Raw genomic sequence first — 19,961 nt, forward strand, 5'->3', positions numbered from 1 at the left:
GGACGCTGTATTTGATGGTCAACTGGAAAGCGATTCTGGATGTCTGTACTTAACTGTGCAGGTCGTCGGATGGATTTTAGATGGATTTTAAAAATGTAGAATTGAAAACGGTTCGTGCCTGGTTTGACCATTCGCCCAAAACCACTTTCCCCGACAAGTGACTGATTTTAAACTAGCAGCCGTGCGCTTTACGACATCCCCGGTCATTACGTAGGCTTTGTATTGCATCCTCACTGTACATTGTCAAAGAAATGCTGTGATGCATGCAAAAAATGCGAATGCATTATTAGTTAAAATAACGCAGCCGCGGAAAGATGAGACGAGAAACCAGGGAATCGATTCCTTATACATCTGATCGATCGTCCCAGGTTTCTTCGCTTTCACTATAGAGTCTTGGACGTATCTCTTACAGCAATGCCGTTACCAGAACTGCGCCTGCATATAGACTGGAAATACAAAGGGCTCATTACTCTGCTCTCCTGAAACAAAAGCAGCATGTACACGGGTAATGCCTCTAACAGTAGGAGAATAAAATTGTTGTCAATTAGTAGATGGTTAGCAGACTGTGTTAGGCTTGGATGATAGGCTGGCAGAGCACATGGTTTCGTGTGCCACACTGTCTGACCGCGGGGTAATGATGTCTGCTTGGGGATGTGCTACACGTCTAAGCATCACAACTTTGCAAAAGCAGCCTCAGTAGAAATCTGGGCTTGTTTGGCACTGTCTCCGATGACTTAGCCTTACTGGCGTCCCGCGGCAGTAATCACACGATCCCAGTCTGTGAAACACAACGAACCATCACCACGGTGACAGCTCGTCCACTGAAACACTCAAAAGCCATCACTCGCTTTATCTTGATACTGACCTCGCTTGTTTCGTTTCCAGCGGTGCGACTGACAGTGACTGTACTCCATACAGTTCAGGACGACAAGGGCAAAGGAGAACAGTCGGAACTGCATCTGGGCGGCCGTATGGAAAGCGCTTCTTCCGACTTGAATTAGAAGGACCGCTGCCTGGTAGCCGCTTTCCCAATAACAATGCCGCTACCTATTCCCTCAAACGTGTCTGCGGCGGACAGCTTGCTCCGAAAAACAATTTAAAAGTTTGGAGAGGAGTCTTGATCCCAGCGTGTCACACATTAGACGAACGGCGGCGGAGTCGGCTTCGCACGTCCGGACTGTCTCAGACCAAATTATCCTTTTTGGGAGCTGCAAGAAAACACGGCGTAATAAAGGTATTGTGATAAGAGCGACATCGCACGCATGCACGGCTGCTTTCAAAGACCCCCGGAGGATCATTGTGTTAAAATCCGCCACTACAATATGAAGAGGAAACTGTACTCCGTTACACAACAGGAGCACTAATTTACTTTGTTGTTCAATTAGCCTTGTTCCCCAGGGTTAGGCTGGGAACAAACTTGCCATGGCAATAACTGCAACGCACTAAAAGCGTTGAGACGTTTTGTTTCGCAAAAGGTAATACGTGGTAATAAGTCGGAGCCTCAGCACAGTGATGCCGACATTACAATTAAACAATCTATAAAGCAGGATACATACCTGCATGAATGGTAGACATGTACACGTCAAAGAAGTTAAGTTCCTTCAGAAACCCACGGCGGGATCAGGATATTCAGCATCCCTCATATAAGAGAAGTCATCTCACAGTCTTCGATGCTCTGTCCCGATAACCTTCAATTCTTCTTAAAAACCTCTTTACTATGATTGCACCCTACCTGCGCTCCTCTTGATTTTCTAAACAAATCTCGTCCAGTATTTAAGAGGTCTCAGTTCATGACAGCCTATGGTTAAGACTGCCTTTATCTGATCTTCAGTGTGGATGTAACATCAAGCAGTGCTGAATCGTCGGCATCTGCGACCCGTTAAGGTTAAGTACCGCTACTGGTCCCAATGCATTGAAGCTTTTTCTATATAGGCGCTCCTGTCACGTGGAGACTCCGCCATCCGTGGGACTCCTTCGCCGAGTTAGGAGCCCCTTGGCCAAAGTCAGCCTTTTTTTTTTTCTTGTTAAGATTTTGAGATGACACATGCCGCCTAGTTCGCTGCATCTGTAGTACACATGAAAACCGCCTTCTGCTGGGTCCTAGCGGCCGTTCTGATACAGCAAATGTATAGTGCGCATTCCCTGGACGGAGAAGTATTACAATCTATGTAAAAAGATGAAGGGACAACACTTTACCCCCCCAATAAAAAAACAATTCAGTTGAACCCCATACTGGGTAAACGCTTGTATATGGATAGGTTTTATATCATAGTTTGCGATTTGTACATATAGAAATATATTTTCAAAAGATATTTGATCCCAGGAATTATTTACAATCCCCCGTATTAAAAAGTCGGAGTTTTCTTCATTATTTCTTCTGGGAAATAAACTTTCAAGCACTTTAATATTCTTGATGTGAAAGTGTATATACACAATGTACAATTTTACCGCTCAAATGGCACTGTAGCGTAGACATCATCCAACCGAAGGGGGCGTGGTTGTTAATGTCAGAGGTGTTTATACAAAGGTTAACTAGCAGCACCTGAATAAAGGCTCTTGTTCTTTATGGAGTATCTGGCACTAGAGCTTAAACACCAAAGCTTTCGACTAAATGGATTACATCACAGCTTACCATAGGGAAAAAAGAGGACTTAAATCAATCCATGGCAGACTAACACCAAGCCAGCGGTGTTGTCGTGATCAATGACCCGTTAGTTTGAACGAACTTACAGTATTTGTGGATTTCTTCATATCAAAATGATTTCGGTGCGTTTAAAAGAAAAAAAACACTGAGAAGTTTAAGAGAATATACCTCGTGTAGGGTTATTAATAAGCACGTATCTTTTTTGTAATTAAGAGACGGCTACCTGCCATTACGCTTCACAGAGTGCAAACCTTCTCTCCAATACAATAATGCATAGGCTACACGGTAGGGTTCATTATATTTCACTCTTGAACTGTTATTGCGAAGCAAAGGATGTCATTGCCGGCTGTTTTATGATTTATAACTTGTATTTTGTATGTTGCGCTGTAATTGGAGCTGAGCGCAAGCTGTTCTCGCCGGGCCGTCTTCATCTACCCAGGTCTCGCGCTAGAAAATGAGATGTTTGGCTTAATTGGACGTACTTCGTAAAATAAAGAATCAAAATATAAGTGAATAAATAGCCTACATGAATTATTCTGAAACACGATTCGTGGAGTTTTGTTTATTTGAAAGTAAAGGAAATTGTTAAGTGTGGGAACGCCTCGGGTTCAGATCGACCTACGACGGCGTATGTAGCGCATTACCGTTTTTAGCCACTAGGTGTGGCACTTAATCTTTTAATTTCTTCTTTTTAATGCGCGTCAACCGAGATCGGAAAGTTAATCAAAAGGACAGTCATAGGGATTTTCTGCGTTATTCTAAACAGCAGCAAACAAAGCGCACACAATTCAATGTGAACATTAAACGACCCGATAGAGCTACCAACTAGACGGGAAGGCGCTGCTCTCTACCACGTTAAGAAGCCGTCAGCTGTGACAGGTGCCATTTTCAACCAATCTAACCAGATAGGAATAGGCCGTCCATAGCAAGAGTTTAAGTTAAAGATATTTACACCGTTTGGTATTGTGAAGCATAATAATAAATGTCATTATTAAAAAGGAAGTAACATTAGTTGAAAAAACACCTTGCGTCTCTAACCAAATGACTAGTCAATTTTAAGAGAAAATTATCTAAATGTGACAAATTAAGGCTTATAAAAACTATGACAAACCGATTTGGAAACTTTAATTTGTCGAGGCAATTTATTTGGGTGAAAACAGTAGCCCAAAAGCAATTAAACCAAGGTAAAACTTTTTTCCTTTAATTCCTCGGTTCAGTCTGCCAATGTCATCGTTACAGAGAATGGAAAACACCGTATTCAAGGGCCAGTCCACACAGAAAAACCACCGCTTTATGTCATCTGGCTTGCAAACGCAAAGCCTGCATGTAGATGTGTAATTACTTTTGAGCAGGGGACCATCATTCACCTACGGAGGTGGGGGCGGGGGTAGTTTTATTCACGGACACCTCCGCTGAAGGGGCTGCCAAAGCCGGGCCGCATTCCTCTTTACTGGCATGCGTGCAGCGCAGTTAAAGCCCACAACCTTATAGGCGCTGAAAATATGGCAGGAAGAAGTGTGCCAAAACCAGCCCTGACCTTTTTCCCCCTAACTTGTTTATTTATTTATTTTTTATAGTTGTGACAGACTTCGCGGTTAAGGCCGCTGGCCACAAGTCTGGCATCGATCCGACAGTCTGAGTAAGGCGACGTCCGAAGGCGCTGTTAAGCGGATGCGACAATTAAGACTCAGGGTTTTATTTTTGTAAAAGTGTCGCGGCCAAGGATCTCCTGACCACGCTGCAGCAGCCTCCCCCAGGCCCTCCGGTACGGGGAGGGAGGTGACGTCAGCCTGCCGGGCGTCCGGCTTTTAAGGGTTTTAAGGCTGATGATGGCGCACCTCCGCCCGCCGTAAATGTGTCAGCCGGCTCCGTGACGAGCAGAGCAGGCAGGGCGCCTTTCCAGAAAGAGCAACGCTACCTCAGCGCCGTGTATCGGAAATTAAAATAATAATAATAAAAAAACCACCGTGGAAAATGTAAGATCGCAACGCGGACGGACGCACCGGCATGGCGAAAAGCGGCAGACTAAACATTCATTCACCAATACGCGGCATAAATTCGCCGCATCACAACAGCGGCGCGGCTCACCGAGCCCATGAGCCGGGGTTAGACATTAGAAGTTCATCAGATACGGGGAGGGAGACCACTGAAGCCCGGACCTACCATAGAGAGTGTCCCGAAACGAGGCAACAGTAAAAAGCTTCTGCAGGGATTTATTAAACCACAAGGCTTTAATAAATTGCAAAATACATTTTTATTTGCAGTTCCAGGACGCAGTTTGAGAGGAATTTAATCGGCGGTCCTTCTACATTTACTTAATAAAAACCAGAATCTTGGGTAGCCCAGTTTGGTGTCTGAAATATAAAAAAAGAGAAAAATATATAATTAAAACAATTGGGAAATTCAAGGTCCAACACGAGGATAACCCAGATGTCAGAAGCCATCATTTTTTTCCAAAAGGAAGATGAGGACTCTTTGGGAGCTCAAACATCAGGATAGTTGAGTAAATGTATTTATATATACACATACATTTACAGATGCCTAAATTAGGTCCTACACTTTTATTGTGCCACATTACAGATCTTTTCCCATGCAACTTCAGAGAACTAAAAAGTAACTGAACACATGAAATGACATCCACCCAAAATTATACAGTCAGAGGAGATATTTAACATTCAAAATTACCCCCCCCCCCCCCCATCAGGCATCTGTAGATGGGACCTGTAACTTAAGGGTGAATCTGATGGGCCTCTGCAGGGGAGGGGTGCCAGATTCAAAGGTTGGGGGGGGGGTCATACTGTGGCATGTCCACACCGGCCCTCAGTACATCAAGGACCACCTCTGACCACCACCACCCCCCCTTAAAAACTGCATGGCCACTTTCAACATGAAAGGGACCCGTAAGACATCTGCAGTGGACCCGCGGCTCTGAGCTGGGGCCGGCTCTGGTGTTGAGTCAGGTCCTAACCAGCCGGGCCGGACCCAGCGTAATTAATGCCGACTTGTTGCATTATGGACTTTTACAGCTCCACTGACAGGCACCTTGTCATTAGCGCTTTGAAGACCAAACGGCACGGAATGATGAAAGCATTTCAGTCCGTCATGCCACTGCACTGCCTCAGAGCCGGCAGGGGGCTGTCTGAACAGCGCGTACTTCAACCATCCTCAGTGCCGTCGGATATCGGACCTCTAGACATTGCTAGCATTTTAATCATGCGGGTCGTCACGTAGCTTCCTGGGGCGGGTCCACTGTCCACCATTCCCTCCCCTCACCTCGTTTCTGTTACTGTGGCTCAGCTTCTTCTCGATGTTCACAGCCAGCATTTGGCTCCGGAAGGAGAGACTCTTGGTCTTCTCGATGACCTGCTGGTACGGCGATACCGCGTTGTTTCCCATCACCACGTGTCCCTGAAACAAGGTGGGACAGGACGGGCGAGACCCCAAACTCAGAAATCCAGGCAAACATACACAACAGCCAGTGCCACCCGAGAGTCACCCGAGAGTCACCCGAGAGCCACCCGAGAGCCACCCGAGAGCCACCCGAGAGCCACCCGAGAGCCACCCGCCTCTCCACGGCAGCTGATAACATTATTTGCTGTGGCTGGGTAGCACTGGGAATTAATCCCTCAGGACACTGCTGAAGGCTACTGCCCCCTAGGGACCATACTCTGGTAGGGTTTTTCAGGTATCAGAATACTGAACTGAATGCTTTTGAGACCTTTTTAATGCCACTCTTAGCATTAGTTAAAACATTAGGGCTACCCTCTATTGACACTCGGCACCTTACTGTTTACAAGACACCTTGATTACTCTTAGAACGTCTACAATCACACAATCATAAATATAATTGGGTACATGACAGATGACAGCAGCTGAGTTAACCAGGACGGCTCACTCTGGGATACTTCCAGGACAGTAGGCAAGATTCATTTACTGGCTGGGCTGCACATAACCCTAACACCCATTCTGTCCAGCTTGGACGACTTCTCGCAGACGCACAATAGGTTTCTAGGTCGTTTCCAGTTACTGGTTGCAACCATGTCTGGAAATATTAGTTTTCGAGCCATTTTGGACAGAGCCAATGTTTCCGCATCTCTCCTACTGCTCCCTTCATTGAGTGTGGTGCGAAACTCATACCACAGTACAGTCTGCTTTATATTGGAAAGTCAGTTTTCTTGCTGTAAGGTTTGCAGTCACAGGCTTTTGATATACAGCTGGCCCACTGGTGCAGTAACACAAGAAGTGTTTCACGCATCTTTTTCAAACTATGCGGACGCACTGTATGGAAGATGCACTGGAATTCATCAAATACTGAGATAGAATGCACCAATACTGAAGAAGCGCCACATAGCCATAGCGAAGACAAAGGCAGTTTTGACCCTCCTTGCCAGCAAATTTTATTAGTTAGGCGATCAGTGAAATTTATCGTGAGGGACTCCCCAGGCCAAGATTTCAAAATACCGGAATAGCATTGCTTTTGACAATCAAAAATACTGGATACTTTGGTATAATGTATAGATGGTATGAGTGTATAAAAAATTAGATACCGCCAAAGCCTGTAGAAGGGGGGGGGGGGGGGTGTAAAGATAGAGGATGTGGGTCTGAGAGGACCGCGGGGGGGGGGTTTGCATTAGGGAAATAAATTGTTTCGACATCACCTAGTTAATACTCGAAGTGTGTCTGTTCAAAGTGCAAGAGATAACATAACTAAACTAATAATTATGAAACTTAATGGGACACACGTGCTTTAGGCAACAGACAGTGGAAGACAATCCACGCCACTTGATTTTCAGATGTACATATTTTGCTCGTATTACTAAATGCACTGGGTCCATTCACCACCAGTGCATGACAGCTACGGAACGTGACACGTACATGTGAACATCCAATTATTCAAAATATGCCCATAAAGAAATCTATAAAACCATGAGGTGTCAAGAACTGCTGTCAACTCAATACGCGAAAATTGCCTCTTTCCATAGACAGGATTTGGCACATGCAGTAAAAGGTCTTGACACACAGAAATGATTAGTGTGCATCTCTGCCTATGGACATCGAATTCTGTGATTCAAAGCTTTGCATTTGCTGAAAGATACTGGGGCCGTAAAACTGAATTGCTAAAATAAAGCTGTCTTTGCTGCAGAGCGATACACTGCGTGTCACGTGTGTCCACAATTAAACAAGTACTGTGCTTAAATTGCAAAGCTGATAAAGTACTTATTACCAACAGGAATCATATTTAAGACTTTTAAATGCTATTTAAGGCCTTAATTTCCACTAAATTGATTTAATGCTTTTAATACTTTTTAATGACCTGCAGAAACCCTGCAAGGACCGCTCCTCGAGCAGACCTCTCGCAGTTGGATCTCTTTTGGCTTTTGCTCACAGCTACTCCTTCCTGCTAAAAATGGTACGTTACCTACGCACAACTGTAGAGTTTTTGGGTGTTTTTTTAAAAGGCACCGTGGGAGGTTCACAGGGTAATAACGGACTTCCATCCCACTACCAACCTCCTACCAACAGGTTATTTGCTCAATCTGTACTGGCTCTGCAAACAATTATGAACAGAACTACTTTTGAAATTTTCCCAGTGCTTCCAAAACCACAATTGTGTCTGATCGTTTTATTGGCTCACAAAAAGAGGTAACATTCTGTATCATGTTACTTTAATTTACGGCGCGACAGCGACGCGGGGCTGCGCTCGGCTCGAGAGCCGCGCACCCTGCCGTCTGGGCACCTCACCAGTTTGGAGTCTATTTTTGCATCCAGCCTGGCGTTGCGGATGAGATTGACGATCCACCTCTCAGCCTCCTCGGGTGTCATGTTCAGCTTGTCCGCCAGCATGCTGTGAGGCGAGAGCGTTTATGTGAGTCGGGGGTGGGGGGAGGACAGGAGCAGAGGGGGCTGGAAATGGTGCGTGGGAACAGAGGGAGGGGCAGCATCTCCTTGCTATCACTATCAGTGTTTTTCATTTTAAATTTTAAATAGCGAGATGCTTAATTCACACAAAAGGGGCTTAAGCCATGTTTATTATACCTATAATGCTAGAAAAGTTACTCAGGAACCCAAACAATCAGCATCCATTACTGCACAGAACCACCTAGACCCTTCTAGCAAATCCCGAATCATGTTTCATTCTCTATTACACTGCTTAGTGTTCCACTGCGACAATAAAAGCTTTATTGACTATGACAATTACATTCCACTAAATCAAAGTTTACAGCGTTTAAAAAAAAAAAAAAAAAAAAACCCCATGTTAAAATAAAAAGATGATTTGCCTCCTGTAGGGATGAGATGTTTCTCATCACGTTCGCACAACACTTTGTACTTAAAAGCTTTATCACATAGCGGCGATTATGGCAGAATGGGATTAGCAGAGGACGCAAATGCAACAGTGACAGGAGTGGGCCGGCACTCGGGACAGGACAGTCAGACGAAGGGGGCAGTGCAGGTGTCCCCGCAGCAGGGGGACAGGGAGGGGGGATGTATGGCTATCAGGCTAACCTATTAGCGAGCAGCCGGGGACCAGCACCCTCAGTCCAGTGCTCCTGCTTTCATGTTGTGACAGTGCGACTCTGTCCTGTCCCTAAATTGAAGCCACATTTCCAGCCTTTGATAGTGTCGGGGGAGATGTGTCACCTCGATGCCGAGACAAGGGCAGGGTGGGTAACTCTTTGATGAGGCGGGGGGGGGGGGGGGGGAGGGTCACCTGCTCCCCATGGATTTTCAATAAACCCCCCCCCCCCCCCCCCCACTTCCTGCTAGAATTCGTTCCATTTTGGAGGCCTAATGACTACCAACGTCCCACTGGCTGGATCTGGAAAGTCATGCCTACCGCACGCGCGCCTACACCTCCCCCCCCCCCCCCCCCCGCGCACCTACACCCCCCCATCCCCCCCCCCCGCGCGCACCTACACACCCAGACAGACGTCAGTGTGCACATGGACCCATGGCTGTGAGCTTATACAAACAGTTCACCCCTAATTATCCCCTCATGCCCCACACCATTAACCTCCCTTTTGCTCTCAGGAGAAGCAGACCTGTGAGCCACAGCCCAGCAGGCCGCGTCCGTCTCGCGCTGGTCGGAGCCTCCGAACGTCACCGTGATGCCAGCGAGGAGGTTCGCCTCGCCGTCGCTCGTCATGCTGACTATTCTTAAAAAAAACATCCCGCTTGGAAATAACCTCATTTCTGAAAATATTTATTTTACTTCACCAGGTCCTGACTGACAGAAATGACTCTTCCATTCGTGCCCGTTGGGCACTGGGAAGCATGGTGTGCCACTTCCCCCAGTCGCCGAAGTAAAGGTCACGATTGCATCACTGTCTGAAAGGAAGTTTCAGCGTGGCCGACTGAGTGGCCCAGGGGCTTGGAGACCTAAATGGGAAAAGTGAGGGTGGGGCCAGGGATCTGGGTGAACAGGGAGGGGGTGCCTGAAAATCTGGGGCTGGTAAGAGGCAGGCAGCCAGTGGCCGCAGACTGGCACAGCGCGCCAGGCCAGAACGTACTCATGTGCGACATCTATAGCATAGAGGGCAGTGTACAGGGGGAGGGGTCAGTCACCTCTCATGGAGCCCCCCCCCCCATTCTGTCCCAAGGGAGACTCTTGCCCACTGTTGAACAGAATATGACCCCAGCAAGGCTGGTTTAAGACCACTTCACCCCCCCCATCCTTGAGATTGCATCAAGGGTCATACGTATTTGTTTGGGAACCTGAGTCCGAAATCGCCTGAAAACAAAGCCTCCTTTCCTCCCCGCAGCCATGAACTTCAGCCTGCATGCGATGGAGGAGACAGAGACGAGCTGCGCTGACCTGGGCAGCCGGATTGGATTAGACAGGAGCTAGACGCAGAAATGCAAAACATGAACAGGTTCCCATGTTGCCGGCGCAGCCGATCTAGACCACCTGAACAGGTTCCGGCTTGAGGTCGGCGCGGCTCTGGCAGAACCGCTAGCAAATTCAATTTTGGAATTCAATTTAAAAGGGGAAATAAATCATGCAGTACTTTTCACATTAATGACATCTGCGCTCCACCGGTAGCGAGATTCTTAGATTACGGGATTGAAGAAGTCACTGGCATCCTGCATGGTTCTTGGGGCGTATCTATATCCAACCCCCTACTGGGCGCCGGTTCCCAGTGCCGTACCCACCTCTGATGGGCTGCAGATATTGTCACTCCACTTGACTAAGTTGCCACATGTGCACTTCAAGGAACTTCCAGAAACAGCTATCAGCACAAGAGGCAGTTCTCTTCATTATCCTGGCGGAGTTTAACAACTGAACCGTTTCATCCTCGCCATGTCACAAGAGTCGTCACTTTGATTTGACCGTATTGAGGAAAGGCTGTTTCTACCAAAGAAAGTAAATGACATAAGTCATTAGACAGAACAGAGAGGGTTTACAGATTTATCTGGAATCACTGGACATGACTTATCTGTGCTCTATGATGGCTGAAAATGAGAGGGTTCCACGTAATGAGCGCGACCAATCGACACTCCCCTCCTTCCTCACAGGAAGTGCTCCCCGCAAGGATGAGGCAGAGAAGGTCCCTAGTCCAGATTTAGCGTAAATAATCGCCGGTTACCCCAAGCTTGGGCCAGCCGCCAGCAGAAGGTTCAGGCAGCGCTCACAGCACATCTGCAGTGCAAAGCGAATGCAGGTAACGGACTTTAAACCCAAGGAATTCAGTCTAGACAGACGAATCGTTGCACGATTACAGAGAGGCTTAAATCACTGGGTCACATTTGAACTTAAAACTCTTTTACATGAGCGGTTTGCATAAAATAACTCAATTACTTTATGCTCCAGCTCTGAAACTGGCCTGTGCTCTGGGCAAAACGCAAGCTTTAAAAAAACAGTTTGCAGAATATTCATGGCCAATAACCGTAAAAATGTCCTCATTAAAATGAACTTCGGATTCATTTTAATCAGCGCTTGGAACACAAGCTTGGAGTAATTTACTAATGACAAATGGTAACATTCCTTGAAAAAGGCACTTGCATAGATGCCACTGCCGCTCCCTCACCGTCCGAATCTTCATTTCCTGTCGTTAACCTAAAGCCCAGTCTGACAGATGTATTCCGGGGGGGGGGCGCGAAAAAAACATCACAATTCAGCTTCCTAGTTCAGTGTTACCACTAACCTTTGTGGTCTTTAACACGTATTTGGATCCCATTGCAGGGAGGCTGCCAAGAGAGGAGAGGAGAGCGCAGACTCCAAATCAATCCCAGACTGCTTCTGGGCCGGCATGCGAGCCCCACTGCGGGAGAAGCTCCCCAGAGCCGCGATCGAGTTCCGCACTGCAACCTTGACGGCAGACGGTGCCCCTGGCACTGCGGGGCTCGCAGCACCAACAACGCACACAAACATGCCGCTGGAGGGGGTGCCGGTCCCGGAAGAGGGGGCGTCCCACTCAGCGAAAAAGGGTTTACAACATGAAATACTGTAGCATACACACACACACTCACGTCATATATCAGTGGATATCTCTGTTTTAAAGGAACGGCATCCCGTCAGGGGACAAACACATAAACAAAAAGGTACAACAGAGATGGCTTCTCCGTTACACTGGAGGATCACGGAATCCTCAAGGGGCTGCCAGCGACCAAGTGACAGGGCAAAGACGGCTATAGATCATTGTCAATCTCCCCCTTTTTCCTGCGATTCGGGAGGAGCAGCCCATCGACAGAAGAGGCTTTCAAACGCTCTCGCTCTGAGCCAGACAGCTGAAGTATGAGCATCCGTCCCACCACCGACGGCCACCTCCCCTGCTGAGGCACAACAAGCTCCAACAGCAGACCACCACGGGAAACAAGCAGACGCCCCGCAAGACCACAACCTAAACAGACAGACACCTGCCTCCACTGTACAAGCCAACCAGGGTGACGCACGGCTTTGCCCACAAACATGCGCTTACCTTCCATTAAACAACACAGCAGTAAATACTTATTTACAGATACAACCATCCACAGCCAACAGCCTGATCAACCCCCCCAAACCGAAGTTACCCTCCCCCAACGATCCTTCAATAGAAATCAGGAGGGCCCATAAAATTCTGATGCACACCAACAAGCGTAATTTCCATGAAGAGGTTCACCTGATACGCAGCTGTGCCAGCATGGGGGCGCCTGACCCCCCTTCACTGACCCCCCTTCACCCCGGCCATGGATCCGTCCCCCTAGTGTCACGCTGGCGGATTCCTTAACCCATCTGCATGCAGCGCCTGCCTGTGGTCGACTTTCCCTCTTAATTACAGACAATTACTTTAATCTCTCTCTTCCATCCCCAAGCACAAAATAATTAGCATCAGCAAAGTCTCTCGGTTTTGGTCGGCGTCCAAGCCGAATTCCACACGGACGCGACTAATTTTTAAAAAGGCAGAACGGGTCGGAGTCTCCTCTGCAGGACTGCTGAAGGGACTGTGCCGGGCAGCAGAAGCCAATCCAAGGCCGCTGGAAATCAGCAAACACCTGCCAGCTGGGTCTATGGACACAGACAGACACTGAGACCCAAAAGAAGCCAAAGCTGCACGGCAGGGGGGTCAGACACCAGCGACTACGCGCTTCACAGCCTCACTTACACTTCAGATTTCTGCCTCGGTGCGAAAACGGTCTGTCAGTTCATGACGAAGCAGAGGGTTGCAAGTCAAGCCAAGACAGATGCAATTTTAATCAAGGTCTGGCTGAAGGAGGATGATCAGCCTCCTACTGATGCATCAGGAGCAGGTGACGACGCTTGTCGAGGTTGGGGGGGGGGGGGGGGGGGCGCACCCACCCGATACTGATGCACTGATGAATCCGGCAGAAGGTCTCGAAAATGAAAAGCCGGGCGTTTTCGATGAAGTCCTCTAGGCAGGCCACGAGGAAGAAGTCGTTCACCAAGACCTGAAAGAGGAGAAAAACAAACTTCATTTACCCGTCAGTCCCCAGGACCTGTTTCTCACACACATCCCCCCCCCGAAGCCCCCCCCCCCGCAGAGTCAAAGCAGAACTAAAGGGAAAGCTCAAGCCCATCCTGTAATGATCATTACAGCATCACTCATTCTGATGTTTTATTATTTTTATTTTTTTTTGGAAAGGATCAGTCAAAAACCACCGTAAAAGACTCGCGGTGGCAGGTTTGCCGAACGACCCGCCGGACTTTCAAGTCAGGAAGCCATTGGGTTCAATTGCGGGAAAAGTCAAATCACCGAAACCGAAAGCAAATTACAACCGAAAAGTAGAAACTGAAGTTATCACTGTTCTGCAGGACGGTAAAGCAGCCATTCTCACCACATTTAAGCCATAAAGTGGTTTACTCTGGCACTCAGCTTAAAGACCTATCTACAGGAATCCTGGGCCACGCTCAGCACTCCGCTTAAACCGCAATCTTCAAATTCCGTTATCCCCACATGAAAGGGGGGGGGGGGGGGGGGGGAAAATCGGCTGGATCGGCCTCAGAGACCATGACTTATCGCTGCGCATCTCGCGCTGGGAGCGGGATCGGCCTTTTAACGCGAACCCGTGACCGTCGAGCCGAGACTCCCGCCGTGCTCGGCTATAATCGACCCTGACGTGTCACCGGGCAGAAAACCCGCGTAAAAACACAGGGGACAGGCGGTCGGCATGGCGACCTCCGCCAGTAACAGCAGGCTAAAAAGGTACACCCATGTCGGACACCACATGTCGGATCACAGCGGCTGGCTGCCGGACACCGCACGCGGGCCAGCGGATCACAGCGGCTGGCTGCCGGACACCGCACGCGGGCCAGCGGATCACAGCGGCTGGCTTGTGCCGCCCATTCTGCCGTAGGCGTCCTATGAGAGGCCCGTCTCTCTCCCGCTCTGAACTCCTATCTCACCGCAGCCCCGCTAGCCGTCGCTATCGCGCAGCGAGCGTCTTAGCTGCAAAGGCGCTTATCTCCCGCTGATAAACCCGCACGATCTAAGTGCTGCGATCACGCTCATGCGGAACGGGGAGAGAGATACGCGGGCGGGCGCTCAAGGAACACAGAGCGGCCCCTCGCACCCGGGGGCCATAGTGGGGTTTCTTTAGCACATCTGCCCAAACAGCAAAGAGGAAAACACACAAGCGAAGACAGACGGTGCCGCTTATGGCAGACACATGTGGCCGGGCCCAACGGCGACAGCTGCGGTCTGACCGCTCCGCGCTACACCTTCAGGGACAATAAGGGGCCATTGTGACGGCAGGGAGAGGAATAAGAGCAGAGCTGCCCCCCACCGCCACCCGACTCAGGCTATTACAGGAATGGTGAGCAGAGGAGGGTGACGGTGTTCACCACGGCATTCCTCACGTAATGACCCTCGCTGCCGCTCCGTGCACGGTAATTTACTGTAAAGGACATCCCCCGGGGAAACGTGGCCTTCCAGCATTTTCCAGCTATCAAATTAAACGTTATCCCACTCAGTGCGAGGACACACTTAGACGCTCTTTATTTGAGCTGCCCGAAGGCGGGCAGAGGGGCACAGTGACTCAGTAGGCTCGCGTCATCTCGTGGCTCCAGGGTCACGGGTTCGAATCCAGGCCTGTCGCCTTGTTCTCACAGTGCTTGTGTGGATTTTCCTGTGAGTCAATGACTCTACACACAGTACTAAGTGACTAAATGAGCTCTGGAAATGGAGAGACGCCAGCAGGGATTATGGGATATGCTGGTACACAGTCTCCTCTGTTTTTAGTGCACATACAGTGCTAAAGTAAAAATGCACTTAAAAACTATTACCATACAAACCCCCCCCCATATCCTATGGCTTCTGTCACCAGGGGTTTTTACTAGAACCCAAAAGATTGATCAGAACCCTCATCAAAAGGTCTCAGCAGGACCATTACGAGATTATCAGGGTTCATCCCTGAGATCTGTGCACCAGTGCCATTCCTGCATAGGATCCTGTTACAAATTTTCATATGAGTCTACGCAGAACGACCCAGACCACAAACCCAGGCAAACGCAGAGCTGAGCAGGGTGGAACGAAATGCTGCACATCTATTACCAGATAAGGATGGGTCTGGTCAGGTACACAGGAAACCATTGACTCTAATTCCCAGATAAGAACGGGACCGTCCTGGTTCCGAGTACAGGAAGCAGCCATACCGGAAGTCGAAAGTTTGTTTAGCTGTTTTAACAGCTCGCAAAATTTATAGACAAGCGGAGATTACTCAATCTCTGGCAAGGAGCGTGCGTGGGGGCGTGTACTGGGGGGCGATGCGCACGGGGTCTCAAATTTATTGTTTTTCAGGATCTTCTCTGGTCGTTTAAGACCAGCACACAGGGAAGGCCTTCTGGGAATCCACACCAAGAAAACCCAGGTTCGATTCTGGTGCCTTTTGTTGCAAGCAAGTGTCTGGCATAGCAAGCAAAAGACACACGAGGAAAATTAGTCCAGTTAGAGTTTCCGTCACGGCTAAAAGCAGCAGACCTTTTATATTAGGGACAAAAAAAGACAACCAAATGAGAGCCTCAGAGAAAAACCACTGACAAGATTTATAAACATTTACGTCTGTGAGAGATCGTTTAATCGGGCCAGATGTTCCTCATTCCAGGCGTTTATCGTGAAAAAACAAAGATGAAAAGTGGCCAAAAAGCCAACAGTTATACTTTTATGTCGGCACACTGTCCCAGCAGGTTTAAATTATTAAATCATCAGGCGAATCCGAATGACCCTTGGCTGCATCCAGAAAGCAAAGGCAGAAACGGGCTGTCAGGAAGCGTAAGCGCAGCACGCGGGCCTGGGGAGACACCTGCTAGCCTCCTCCCCTCTGCGATCTGGGAGATGCAGGCTGCTCACAAACCACAGCGAGTACCACAGTCCCACATCGGCGCAGAGCATGCACTGGAGCTCTGCACTTCACAGTTAGACCGTCTGCTCTGGGTCACTGAATCTCAGTCCACACTTCGGCTTATCTACTCCCGTTCCTGGAACGGGCACCTGCAAACACGTTCAATGAAAATCATAGAGATTTTACTTTGTTCAAAACAAAACCAATGCTTGTGCAAGAAATGCAGTGAAAAATAAACACATCCTTCTTTCACTAAACGTAAGGTGAAACAGCTTTGAGCGGTCTGACAGATTCTGGGCCTGAGTTTAATTATGAGCCAATACCAACAGAAAGCCTCAAAGTTATTTTTCTTCTTAAAAATTAAATGAAGCAGAAACAGACGCAAGTGCAAAGTCCAAAAGGCGCAGCTGTGAGCGCATGCCGCAGCGCATGCCGCAGCGCGAATGTCATAAAATAACAGTGGTTACAGCAGCTCCTTCCTTGGCGTTGGTTGGAATAATTTCCCCCCCTGTCTGAACCTCTTAACCATCATGCCCCAAATAGGAAGCCAGGGGGAGAGGGGGGCCGTTTTACCCACCATGCCCTAAACAGGAAGCCAGGAAGCACTCATTAACCATCATGCCTCAAAAAGGAAGCCAGAAAGGATTCATTACCCATCATCCCTCATGCAGGAAGCCAGAAAGGATTCATTACCCATAGTGACCCAAAAAGGAAGTCGGAAAGGACTCATTACCCATCATGCCTCAAACAGGAAGCCGGAAAGGATTCATTACCCATCATGCCTCAAACGGGAAGCCAGAAAGGACTCATTATCCATCATGTCCCAAAAAGGAGGCCAGAAAGTACTCATTGCCCATAATGATCCTAAAATGGAAGGCGGGAGGCAATGATTATCCAGCAAGTCCCTAATAGTAAGTTGGAAGGCACTCATTACCCATCATACCTAACAGGAAACGGTGGGGAGGGGTGGAGCACCATCTAGCCATTTTGTCCCAAAATGAAAATCACAGGGCGCACTAAACCACCCGAAGCTCTGTGCTCTCAGACACATCGTGCCGCTGTGATGAGGCTGTTCAGAGCACAAGCTGCCGGAGAGAGAGAGCCGCCTTCACCCTCCTCGAGTCCCTCTGGGGGATGTTAGACGGGCTCCTGCTGGCTGCTGCACCCCGTAACCACTTTCACCCTCCCACTCCATCACGCTCGCATGCAGGCCATACAGTGGCATGAACAGAGTACCACCCCCCCCCCCAGGGTCCTGCACTATCAGCATGAGCAGCTGTGACCGCAGACGACTCGATCTTTAACTAGGCCTGAAAGCCTTGCTGTCATCTGATCTGTGACAGGGAAGTGTCCCTCGGACGGACGATGACTCAGGAGGTGACAAAGAGGACGCTCTCCCGTCAATTACCATACCACAGGCTGGGGGGGTGGGGCTGCAGTGCACGGTGCCCCCCGAGGCCCCTGTGATGACTCACGCTGTTTACTCCCTCCGAGCTGGTGACCCGAGCTCAGCCGACACGCGCGAGCGGGCAGGCGGGCGGGCGAGCGGGCACCCACGCTCACACACAGTCCACAAATTCATATCTTTATGATATGAATATCTGTTCATTTCTATGGGCATAGCCAGAATCACAACTATGACAACCTTAACCATAAGTAACCAAAGGAAATACGAGACTTTTGGAATTTTTTGTTTTTTGGTTGCATTTTTATAAAAATGTAGGCCTGTCCCAAGGTAAAAAGTTTTTAATCGCATTGTGGATAAATCAGGTGCACAGAACCACTGGGGTGCGTGCAGTGACCACCTTACATGGGGGGGGGGGGTTGAAAAGCCAGAAGTTTCCAGAAACTTTCCATTCCATGGGGAATTTTGGAAATATTCCAAACTGGAAACTTTCCATGGGAATTGAAGGGGATATATGGGAATTAAAGGACAAAGTTCCAGGATTTTGCAACCCTACGTGGAGGAGAACGAATAATGACAAGAAAACGAGACATACCGACTCACACTCCCTCAGCTTCCTCTGCGCGCTGTCGAAGTCAAAGTTGACGTAGAGGCACTCCACAAACTCCGTGATCGGATCCTTGTACATGTAGGACTCCTGGAGGAAGGTAAGAGACACAGAATGCAAAAAAAAAAAAACAAAAACAGGGGAGTTAGAGTTACAGTTCCCTGAAACTATAGCAGCGCTTTCTTCTGCACGGTGGTCAATAAGAGGTCATTTTAAAGGGTACGAATCCAAACAGTGCCGCATGAGGGCAAGCGCTGGGAATAAATACCGATAAACAAGAAAGCGGAGGAGGGCGCGCTGCCGCTCGGGGAGGGTGCCAGGCATGCCCATCAAGAGCAGGGCAGCAAGCGCAATCAGGCTGCGGGCGACAGGGCCGGTCTTAGGGCGAGATATCGACAGACCACGGGCGTCCATCACAAGAGGAGTCCTATGCAGCTCAAGTCACAGCATCCATGCCTGCGCCTGAAAGGTCATGGCTTCCAATCCCATGGTCGGCAGAGTAACCTTATTACTGCTGGGTCTTAACCTCACCTGCTCCAGGATTGCTGGACGGCAGCTGACTCTCACCGTGTCTACGCAAGAATAGGGGGCAGAGCGTGGCCCAGTTGGCTAAGCCTGTGTGCCTATAATCAGAAGGTCGCCGGTTCAAACCCAGCCTCAGCGCGTCTGCAGGTCCTTGTTGCAAGGCCCATAACCCCCAGCTCCCTGGGCGCCCCCAATAGGAGGCTGCCCTTCACAGACAGCTTACTCTACAAAGAGCAACAATAAAAGTATTGCCCACGGGCAACAATAAAAGTATTGCCCATGGGCAACAATAAAAGTAATTATTATTATTGTAATCGCAAATCAGAAAGTAAAAGTAAGGTGTATCCATCTCTCCAGCTAACCACCCAGAAAGCTCCTGGAATATTCCAGAATGAGCAACGCCTGCTACAGACCCTGCCCCTCCCACCAACTGTAGAGGGCAGATATGACAGTCCCCAGTACCTGCTGGATGACCTTGACCAGATCCTTCAGCACCTGTCTGCGTTTGCGCACGTCCTTGTTGGTGATGACCGCCGTGGTCAGGTAGCGCAGTATGTGCGGACACATGGTCTGGATGGCGTTGAGGTACCTGACAGTAGGGGAACATAACGACAGGTGCTGAGGTGGGTCAACAGCTCGTGGCTTCATCACTTACCACTGGACCTCTAACCCATGTGAAACTCCTCAAGAAGAACAAGTCCATCAGAACTTCATCAGAACCTGAATGAGATTACTGAGGACCTCAGATGTTTATTGGGACAAGCCTTCTTTAGCAAATTGGTGGGGGGTTTTCTGGAACGTACTGATGGATTATAGCTCAGACCGAGAGACCTGCCCACTTGTTTTTTCCATCCACACATGAACAGCCGATTTTCAGTGCCTACTGGAGAATGGGAAGCCGTCCGGTACTCCGAGTGCCACCATTTACCTTAAAAACAGCACAAGGGAATCCCCGGAACGTCCGTGCGGAGGCGATAATGGGCACGTAACACCCCTCACATCCGCCA

General features: G+C 48.9%; 2 protein-coding genes across 2 annotated transcripts in view; both read right to left on the minus strand.

The window, feature by feature from the left end:
- The window catches only part of rspo2 (R-spondin 2), a 50,746-nt gene extending 49,747 nt beyond the window's left edge, over window positions 1-999 (minus strand). The window contains exon 1 of the mRNA XM_023815137.2: window positions 866-999. Within this exon, the coding sequence (XP_023670905.1) occupies window positions 866-959 (94 nt within the window). The 5' untranslated portion in view covers window positions 960-999. The remainder of the gene's footprint in view (window positions 1-865) is intronic.
- Window positions 1,000-4,856: 3,857 nt separating this feature from the next.
- Window positions 4,857-19,961, minus strand: part of LOC111844166 (eukaryotic translation initiation factor 3 subunit E-A-like) — a 29,307-nt gene continuing 14,202 nt past the window's right edge. The window contains exons 8-13 of the mRNA XM_072716917.1: window positions 19,417-19,543; window positions 18,418-18,519; window positions 13,419-13,528; window positions 8,387-8,489; window positions 5,918-6,052; window positions 4,857-4,998 (exon numbers count right to left, since the gene is read on the minus strand). Of these exons, the coding sequence (XP_072573018.1) occupies window positions 4,960-4,998; window positions 5,918-6,052; window positions 8,387-8,489; window positions 13,419-13,528; window positions 18,418-18,519; window positions 19,417-19,543 (616 nt within the window). The 3' untranslated portion in view covers window positions 4,857-4,959. The remainder of the gene's footprint in view (window positions 4,999-5,917; window positions 6,053-8,386; window positions 8,490-13,418; window positions 13,529-18,417; window positions 18,520-19,416; window positions 19,544-19,961) is intronic.

This window comes from Paramormyrops kingsleyae, chromosome 9 (genome assembly GCF_048594095.1).
Source record: "Paramormyrops kingsleyae isolate MSU_618 chromosome 9, PKINGS_0.4, whole genome shotgun sequence".
In the NCBI taxonomy this organism is placed as follows: Eukaryota; Metazoa; Chordata; class Actinopteri; order Osteoglossiformes; family Mormyridae; genus Paramormyrops; species Paramormyrops kingsleyae.